At 42.2% G+C, this 10,704-nt stretch overlaps 1 protein-coding gene across 1 annotated transcript; it reads left to right on the forward strand.

Annotated features, from left to right (window-relative positions):
* Positions 1–556: 556 nt before the first annotated feature.
* Positions 557–10,075, forward strand: meox2a (mesenchyme homeobox 2a). The gene is made up of 3 exons (XM_038710580.1): positions 557–1,472; positions 5,950–6,122; positions 8,895–10,075. The coding sequence occupies exons 1-3, from the start codon at positions 917–919 to the stop codon at positions 9,111–9,113; spliced, it is 948 nt and encodes a 315-aa protein (XP_038566508.1). The 5' UTR covers positions 557–916; the 3' UTR covers positions 9,114–10,075.
* The last annotated feature ends 629 nt before the right edge of the window (positions 10,076–10,704 follow it).

A 10,704-nucleotide genomic window follows, 5' to 3' on the forward strand; every position in this document is an offset into this window, starting at 1 on the left:
GGGAGTAAACCTTTTCATATTCCTTTAAAATAAGTGGTGGGTTAAAGGTGCAGTGATTTACTAGATCCCTTAACATCACAGGATTTCTACGATACACTACAAGACAAAAAGGTGGGCAAAGGAAACCATCAGCACCCTGATGAAAGCAACATGGTCCTTGCCTTCCTCCACAAGACTAACAGCATTTTAAAGGGTCAGAACTGACAAAGACATTGTGACACGCTCAGTTAACCCTTGACACCTCACCCCCACTCCCTCACCTCTCCTAATACCCCCACAAACCCTCTCCCCCAGCTCCACCCATGAACCATTAAGGCTGTTTTTTTGCAGCACAAAAAGATGGCCACCGGAGGTCAGATCCAAGTCCAAAATAAATTGCACTCTTTCCTGAGGCTCAGCCATTTTAATAGTACAGATTTATTGTGCTGTGCTTTTTGGAGGGCGATCATATGTATGTGGTCAGTAGCGCGTATGCAGTCTATGACCCAGCCTCCCTCTCATGTTACACCCTATTTATAACATCCCCTCCGCCGGCTCCCCTCGTTCTGCAGTTCCTAGGAACCTCCTTCTGCTCCCAGCCTCAAGCTCCAGTCCCCTGTTCCTCCTGACATCTGAGAGGCTCTGCTGCAGCTTATCCTGGGCTAACTGTTTATTCTGTATAGCCTGGCAACTGGCCGCATACTCCGGATTATCAAAGGACACCCATTTCAAAACACACTTTACTTTCTACTCTCGACTATTCAAGAGTAGAATTTTTTAACTGAAGGAAAAAGTTTTGGGATAGTGAAGGGGAAAAGAGAAGCATCTTGGATATGTGCTTGTGATCTTTTTTTTTTGAGGTGGTTGATTTAGAAACTTTAGCTTTTTGTTCTTGCCCTTCTCACCTTTCCTGGAGGGCTGTGTGTGTTTGTACGCGATGGATCACACACTGTTTGGCTGCCTGCGGAGCCCCCACGCTCCGGCGCAGGCCCTGCATCCCGCCTTCACTCAGTCTCCCCTGACTCTGCACGGACGCTCTGACCACGTCTCTTACCCTGACCTGGCCTCCTCATCCTCCTCATCTTCCACCTCCTCACCCTCGCCCTGTATCATATCCAGCTACCCGATCGACGACAGCCTGTTTCCTGGCCAGCACCACCACCACCACCACCACCGCGGCCACCTGCCCTCCCAGCAGCATCACCACCCGCCTCAGCACCATGCATCTTGGCATATCCCACAGATGCCATCACCCGGCAGTAGCACGCGTCACAACCTTTGCCATCCTCACTCCCACTCATCCCATGACAACGTGCCCACACCCCCAGACCTCGGCCACCCTGGTGGGCCCAGTATATGCGCCAGCACCCCCAGTCTGGGCAGTGGCAGCACCCCTACAGGGGCCTCCTGTGTGCCTGCAGACTTTGGCAGACAGACTCTGTCACCTGCTGAGGCCGAGAAAAGGAACGGCAAGAGGAAAAGTGACAGTTCAGGTAAGAGAAGCTGAGATCAGAGTTGTTTACTTCAGCTTTTTAAGCCAGTGGTGGAAAACTTTAATTTTATTCCTCAGAACATTTTTTCTACAAATATTAAATAAACAAGCTGTTTGTGCACAACTAAAGACGTAATGTAAAATTCTTTAGAGAAATTTGCAACATCGTCTCATGATTAGTAAAATCTCATCACATAAATATCGGCATTTTAGGAAATTCCAAGCAGCGCTCAAGAATAACACAAACATCTGTACTTCTCATAAATCTTTCAACAGCACATTTTTGCAGCTCTGACAGAAAAACAAAAAACTGTCTGAAAAGCAGTTTGTAGGTGTCGGCTGACACGCAAGGAGACTGAAGCGTGGAGCAAAGGCCACATCTTAACTCTGTGGGCGCATCTGACTACTGCCATGTTTTGTTTAAAAATCACATCTGGTTGCGACACTCTTCAGAAGGCAGAAAATGAGGCACACAGTAAAGAATTAATGTCATGGATTGTAAAAGACTACACCGGCACCTCACGCCACACTAAACACCCCGACAGATGGGGGCTTTTCAGGCTTATTTCTTGTCAAAATGTTGTGGTTAAGATAAATCTACAGGCAGGTTTATGGAAATAAAATGAAAACATTTGTATGTGTAGATTGTGTAGATTTAAGTATGTATGTATTAATAGGATTTCTTTTTCTACTAATAGAAATGTTGATTTATTTTCAGTTAGTTTTCTTAAGAAGGATTATAAATTTTTTCAAAACGACAAGTAATCCCTAATTATGCCATTATTACTTGTTGCTCTGAAACACTTAACATGCAGATACAATTATCAAATTGATTTATACAGTCAACACAGACACACTATATGTACTACTGTGCAGTAAAGTGCACTAGCGCTGTGAGCTAGAAGCCCATTGTGACCCTGCACCTTAATGTGGGTGCAAATGTCCTGACTGACTGAATCACTGGCTAGTGTGTAAAGTTTTTGAAGATAATACATAAATTATGAAGCTGTATTTAAGGCTTTACATTGTTCTGAATTAGGACACAGTCCTTAAATAAGCTGTACATTAAAAATAATTTACACAAATTAACAATAACAACAAACAAAATTTCTTCGCACATTTATGAAACAAAACCTCTTTTAGGACTGTACTCAAATTGGTAACACCTCCCTGATGATCTGCAGAACATGTCCAACCTGCAGTCACCACAATAATCAATCACTGCATGACAAACTGCCGGGGTCGGGTCGCGGGAGTTCTCGCAGGGAACGTGATATTACTGAGAGTTCTAACTTTTCCAGGGAAAGTGTGCTCGTTGTTCTCTCCGTCCATTTGGGGATTGCGGGCCCTCAGCTGCGATCCTGCAACCCTTTCAAAGGCCTCATTGTATGCACAGCATATCACCTGCACTTGACTGCGGACTGATATTCCTGTATGTGACTAGTTTACGCTCTGGAGGCTGGTGGTCACCTCAGAGAGCGTGTATTCCCTCTGACAGGCCGGCTGTTGCTGCTGTTTTAAGCCATTTTATGAAACTCAAGTGAGCAAAATCTGACAGGATTCTTGAATGGCTGTAATTAGTAGACAGTGTAACTGCGCTGGACAAATGTATTTGTGATAATTTAGGTTATAATACCAAATACTAGGAAGAGCAGGTCATAATCACATCATTCCCTGATTTAACAGGAACTCCGTTGCCATAGTGTTAAAAAATTTAACATTCATGCAATATATGAATACGCCAAACTTATGTAACACACAGAACTTTTTGAGAGCCTAGATGGCTTCATTTTCAGTTTTATATTTCTGGTTGTGCTAAATGTCCTGTTATCCACAGGGTGCCACAACAATTTGCAGTAGCAAATTTAATCCACAAACTCAACGTTTCCTTTCCTCCTTTGTCAAATCATTTAGAAACCGAGCCTCAGCCCCCAAATCCCCCTTTCCCTGTAACAATAGTTACTGCATACTCATTACATGTGCAGTGCATTCTCTCCACGCTGACACCAATCACACTGATTATTGGTCCTAACTAGGTTGCTGACTCAATCAGCTGTCTAAATATTACACCGCTGCCAGTTGCATTTAGATAGAGCCCTGATTAGGTTTCACCATCTGGACCCAGAAACCTGAGCAAAACCTGAATTTAGATACAGAAATAATAACAAAACCTGAGAGCTCATTTCCATGCTAGGTTTGCCCCTTTTGCTCAAATATGAAGCATCTCAGCTTTCTGTGTCTAATAGTCGGTTGTGATTGTTTCCTCAAGAAAGGCCGCGGGGTGGGCTAATGAGATGAGCCAGCTCCTTGGTATTTTGGGTGTCTGGTTTCTGCGGAACCTGCTCATTTTTTGTGGTCAAGCTGGAGAGTTTTAGCCCTATAGAGTGTCAGTCGGTGCACTTTGCTGAGTGTCTGGGATATATTTACATAAACCAGTGCTGTCATGGGAGTGGTCCTTCTTTAAAAAGTTACTAGATTTTCTGTGTGGAACAATAAAAGGTGCTTGAAGTCTTATTTTGTTGAGGCGGTGTTGTAAAAAGGAGGAGTGAGGTGCCGAAAAGCCTCTCCCTGGCAGATGCTTTTTTTGCAGAAGGAAATTTTTGAAAAACATTGCGGATGCGTTGGTGCATTTGACTTCCATTCTTATGAGCCGCTACAATAATATTTTACCAAAGGAAAATAAAAGAAATTACCACTTTCACTGAGGGAAAAACACGCAATTTTTCCATCATGAGAAAAAAAACCCAACATGTATGCTGTCCAATCTTACTTTCGCAAAGAACATTATTTTTGAGAGGGTCCCTCCTGCACCAAGCTCTGTTCATTTGGGAACCCTAAATGACGTGCCCTGTCTGGGTGCATGTATTTTTCTCATATTATTCCTCCTTTTTTGTGGGGGGATGAAAGTTACAGCGGGGACCTAATTGCTGTGGTGTAGTGGCTGTGTCATAAAAGCCTGCAGCTCGTTTTAACTCCCGGCCTGCTGGTCTGAACCATCTGGCTGTGTTATTCCTTTATTTCTCTTTACACAATGTCTGTGTTTACCAGAGAAAGAGCGGATAAATACGTCTGAATGCTCGCTTCAATCAGCCACACAGTGTTTGGAGCGCTCGGTTTGAAATTACAGGGAGGGAAAGGCAAGGTCAAGGGGGAGCCGGACACAGGCTGCGGGTCAAGCAATGATCTGTTTCATTTCATAAAATTCATGTGGGAATTCTTGCAGTTTATATATCTGTTTGTCCTTGAGTCTAAAACTGTGCAAGTGCCCTACAAATTTAACTTTTGTAGAGCAGTTTCAGTTTACCCCTCATCTTCTCTTTAGCCTCTCAAGGGAGTTATTTTGTTCTAAAAGAACATACACTTAATTAGAAGGAAGATCCTCTTTCTGACAGAAAAACAGAACCGACAGGGGTTTCTCCGGGTGGAAATAGGTGACGAGATAGTTGTTGCTTTGACGTGGGTTCAGGCTTCGCACCATTTGTGAGTCTGGCTCTGGGCTGCGGGACTATTTACAGTTTGGCTTGACGCAGGCCTGCTGGATTAACACACACGACAGAACAGGACCGCAGATGAATTAGCATGCAATCACTGCTGCCTTCAAGTGCAATGTGCAACTGAAGCGTGTCCAACAGAGAAACCACAAAGGCTGCTCACAATAGGAAAGTTTTGGAGGGCAAATTAACCGTGCATGTTTTCTTCGGAAAGTTTGTGGAAATACCAAAACAAAAAGTATTTTTCTAGGGTGATGAGCTGAAGTGGAGACATGCTGGGGATTTTTATTAAAATATTTTTTCACACGTACAGTATATCCCACATTTTTCACGAGGAAATGCTTGTGTTACAAGTGCCTGCACTGCATTTGGTGCTCACATATATATTTTGTAAATATATCTATATCTATGACATTATCAGGAAATGTTTTATGTTATGTAAGCTTAATGTCTTTGAAGATCTTCATCTGCAATTTCCCAATCTTTCTTACGATCACAAGAAATGTTTTGTCAAAAAAAAAAATGTGGGTGAAAATGCAATGCTGAAAAAGGAAAGAATAAACTGTTTTAAATAGTGGTACTTTGGTAGGTTTTTGCCAAAAACTATTGGATATGAATTAGAATATATATTTTATCCTGCAAAGCTGTTTTGTTCCATCTTTAAAAAATAAGGTTGTTGCAGCAGATTCCTTTAAGACAAATTAAACCCATGTTGGCAGTATAAGAGCCAGCCTATTGTAGCAGCACAGCTGCCATGGTCTGACACACATGTGTAGCCGCCCGTGAGTCCTTCCAGCCACTTAAAATGTTCATAAACAATGACTGAATAATAAAATGTGATTGACAGCTCCCATTGTTTCTCTTACGTCGCCTTTTTTCTTCTCCTGCCGACTTGCACCTGCCACATAACATTCGCTTTATTTAAATTTTTGCTGCATATAAATCTGGCCAGAGTGGAACTGAAACCTGTGTGGTGTTTGGTTTCAGAGTCCCAGGATGGGAATTACAAGTCAGACGTGAGCAGCAAACCCAGGAAGGAGAGGACGGCATTCACCAAGGAGCAGATCCGAGAGCTGGAGGCCGAGTTTGCTCACCACAACTACCTAACCCGACTAAGGCGCTACGAGATTGCCGTCAACCTCGACCTCACTGAAAGACAAGTATGTTCCCACCCACCGCAGCTTGTTTCCCCCTGGGTTCAGACATTATTGAACCCCCCCATTAGCACATTAATGCCATGTTGTGAAAACAGAGGCGGCCTCGGGACGACGAGGAGGCTTTTCAGCTCGCTACTGTGTTTTTGTAACTTCAGTATGAGGGCTATTGTGCTCCAGATGTGGCTGTATGACGGGACTATCATTTTCCAGATGTTCCTGTCTATTCTTTCAAGCAGGCCACAGTCAAGGCAGGGAGACGGGTGGAAGGAAGTGCTGTCTAGCAAGTCACTTCCTCTCTTCCACTACCCCTGCAAGCACAAATTGGTCTCTGAGCATGGGCCGGTTGCTGTAAAATGCAGGCACATGAAATAAATAACAGGAGACAAATGGTTGGGGGAAGGAAGTACAGCCTGTTGTTCTCTGACACCAGTTTGGAAGCTGTAAGTCACACTTAGCTGACACCTTGCCGGGAGATATTTTGCAGTGTGATAAAGAACGTAGAATGTAAAGAACAGGTTGGAAATCCTAAAATCCCAAAGATATACATGTCTGAGCTTTATAAATCATGTGTTTGTAAAGACTTATGTGGAAAACTAAGTATAATGATAGCATAAGCCAAGTATATGCAAAACTACAAAATGTGTTAATGAACCTACACAAACCTTCTCAAGGAGAATAATAACTCAACCTTTCCCACTATGGACATTTTGATATAAAAAACTGATGGAATCCCATTTAGTACCAGGCCCCTGCTTTTTATTGTGCATGCTGGTTCAATCACCCAGCTTACTGGGACGCCTAAATGGAGCCTACATTAATGGTATTAGTTACACCTGCTTTTAAGATGTCTGCCATGAGAAACTTCTACAGACCTCAAATCTTTCAAATGATGTCAGTCTGTGTCAGTATCTCAGAAGCTGAAAGTATTTTTTTCAGTAAACACATCAGCATCAGCGTCATTTATTGCTCTCTGACTATAGCTTCAGTAGACTATCCATCCATTTTGCTGTAGCTGAGAATGTCAGTAATGTTGTCAGGGTTAGTGGTTCAATTCCCACTCGGGCCACGTATGTTAAAAATGTACAGTATGCACCCACAGTGCTGTGTAAGGGGCTTTAGATAAAAGTGTCCATCTAAGGGAATCTGTCTCTGCCAGTAAATAAAAATGTCTGCAGGTGTGTTTAAGGGCCTCTCAAAGTAATGTGAGTAGTAAACCTGCACAGTCACATTTAGGTTCTTACTACCTCGACCTGAAAGCAACTGGAAACTGTGACATGAAAAGTAATAAATATATATCATTAATATCATAAATAGTGAAAGTAACCATCTGCCTTTGCTTCATATTATAAAGGTGTAAAAAACTTTGAAGGACTACTTCTAAATACTACCATGTCGGACAAAACTCCATTTAACTCCACTGGGCCACCAAGCAAAGAGTTCGGCATCATAATTCTACTTAAGCCTTCTCCCAGACTGTTGCAATTAATCTTTTTGTGATTCAAAGCAGCAGAAAATGTGCATGAAATTTCTTCAGCACATGCAGCACAAGTTGTGTGTGACCTCAGTTTTGTCAAGGAAAATATACAGCAGGAGATAGTAAGGTAAATATTGGGTAATAGTTGGACGGGGGCTTTATTCATGCTGAATGAGCTGTTTGGAGAAATTTGATGGATGTTTTACGCCTTTGTAGACCGTGAAAACTGGAATACTTTCAAAGATGGCAGAGGTGGAGCTACAGGGCTGAACTTCTTCTGTGTTTGGAGTTTACACCAGCGTGAAAAAGGAAAAAAAAAAACAGAATTAAACCCAGTAAGCATACATTTTTAGATTTATAAATATCTGCATCAAAACCAGGCTAAATTTGGTTTTAGACCTCTAAGTTACACTCTTACATAAAGTTAACTATTGTTTTCATAATATTTAAATGAATATTTCTCTGTAAAGTAGATAGAAATAACACGCTGAAATAATAAATAGTTCACAGTAATTGAAATGCTGCTAAACCAACTGGTAAGAGTAGCCCAGACGTCACCATTCAACCAAATTAAGCCCAGTTTTAACCTATATTTCTAGACCATTGTAACTAGACTAAATCACAATTCTGTACTTGTTGTATTTTATGTTTTTCATTATCAGTAGTTTCCTGAAGTTTTGAATAAGTGGATTGGCAGTTCTTCTAACCTATCAGAGGTTATAATGGACGTTGAGCTCACATGTTTGGTTTGACATTAGAGCCTGGCATATCCTTTGCTTATCCGGACTCACCCCTCTGCTCTCAGAAAAGACCCCAAGGCTTGTAAAGAATCTGAGGTGATACTCAGCACGGCGTACGCCCCTGACGTTTAAGACAAACGTTTGTGCTGTCAACTAACTTCCTGACCATGTGACCGCTCGGCCCCGTTGGAATGACAGTCCCCAAAAATAAACGCACCCCGCCCTGCGTGAAAGGAGTGAGCCTCCCCCCCTTCCTTCTGGCGCATGTGTCGACACTCAGAGGGCCTCTGCTGCTACTTGACGTGTAAACCGTTTTAAGCAACAGCTTAATCATCAATCTGAGAGACGTAAATATGGCTGAGGCTGTTGAGTCAGGGAAAAACAGGTAGAAGCCAAGTGGCAGATGGAAGATTACATCCTCACATAATTGCCGCTGTAGAAACAGCTGCCAAACTTTCAGAAAAAGTTGCTGTCAAGCAGTAAGGCTTCCTAATTACTTCTTGATTATTTTCTCTCCTTAAGAGCAATGAATTTTGCATTTCTGTCTACTTCACCCCGTAGGTGAAGGTGTGGTTCCAGAACAGGAGGATGAAGTGGAAAAGAGTGAAAGGCGGCCAGCAGGGGGCTGCAGCTCGAGAGAAAGAACTGGTGAATGTGAAAAAGGGGACGTTGCTGCCATCAGAGTTCTCTGGCATCGCAGCGCTGCACCACTCGACGGACTCCTTAGCCAATGAGGACAGTCACGACAGCGACCAGAGCTCAGAGCATGCTCACTTATGATGCACACACACACACACACACACACACACACACACACACACACACACGCACACACACATGCACACACACCCCTCAGAGTATAGGCCCTGACTCAGGACCGTCCTTAGAAGGACTGCTGTTTGCTGATTCGCCATCGTCATACAACGATGCTAAATAAGTGTACAAATGTACAGAGTAATGACATGTGTTAGATAATGCAGTCATCATGCAGGCAAAATGTAAATTTTAAGAACTGAGCACATAAAGGAGGATGTTGACATATTTCTAAGTGTCATTGGTTAAGGATTTCCTTGACATATGCGACAAAAAAAATTAAATAACTCTTGAAATGTGATGTTTTGGCTACACAAAATCACTGAATAACATTTTGGAAATCATATTTAGTCAAACTGTTGTAAACATTCCATGTTGTGTGCCTTGACAGAAGCAAGTTAATGACCCTTTTAGACACAACACAATATGCGTGGCAATCGCTGCTGTTCAGTCTACTTGAACTTTGGCGAGCACTGCGTGGCATCAAGTGGTTTGCTCGATCCAACGAAAACCTGCCGAGGCAATCATGGGTTTCAGAGCGCAGAGGTGCCGTTGTCGCGTTGTGTCTGAAAGGGCCTTAAAGCTTTGATTTGCACTGTTTTGAACATACAGTCTCCATAGTTTCTAATGTATAAAATGTAAATTACGATGTAATTGAGTTATTGAATTCAAGCGCCAGGAAATCTAATTTGCCTAGCTAATATAAATGATATGTAAATAATTATCGGTATTGTCTTACCATAACAATAATTTTATACCCACACTATTCAGCTCATGCAATAATAAACACTGACAGTTCTTTAGTCAACACTTTTCTGCCTGGAGATTAAAGTTTGTAAACAAATCTGAAACCTGAAATAAGTATTTTATGAAAATCTTTTCAGGGACAGTTTACAGATCAAATAAAATTTAACCAGTGGTAAATGGAATTCCATATGATTGAATAACTTGTTTTTCCATCTATGTATCCATCCATCCGCATGAATCCAGGCTGGTGTATGTGTGTTTCATGAAATGTAGCTCAAAATGAATTAAACATTGCAGTGAGTGTAGAAAGCTGGTGATGGGGGTGCATGCTAAATTCACCTTTGCCTTGGGGCAGGGGCAGGACTCCTGCCAAGACTCTGAGAGACAACCCGCAAAGGCACGGATTCTGTTACAAAATCCAGTTGAAAATAATTTCATGACTTGAGCTCATCTTTCACCACATTGTGATTGTGCATTCTAATTTGTTGAGGAGGCACCGCACAGGGCATGTGAGGTTTTCATTTTTTTCTCTTTCCCCTTAAAGTAACCCACAGGATGAATGTGATCCAATATTTTTTTTTACGCTTACCTCTTCCACTGGGTCTTAATAATCTCACATGTGCACAATATCAGCCCAGGCTACAAACTTACTCCTATACAAGTAGAAGCTGCAGCATATTCACCTACAAATATGGTCTTTCTACTTCATCTGCACTGACCAACTCCTATATAACTCCTTATTCCTGACTGTTTAATCAAAAACAACAAAAAGTGAACACATTTGGCCTAAAACCTTCAACATGTGCATTTA

The sequence above is a fragment of the Micropterus salmoides genome, unplaced genomic scaffold (genome assembly GCF_014851395.1).
Source record: "Micropterus salmoides isolate LMB-PRFRI ecotype aquatic unplaced genomic scaffold, ASM1485139v1 Ms_hic_scaffold_11, whole genome shotgun sequence".
In the NCBI taxonomy this organism is placed as follows: domain Eukaryota; kingdom Metazoa; phylum Chordata; class Actinopteri; order Centrarchiformes; family Centrarchidae; genus Micropterus; species Micropterus salmoides.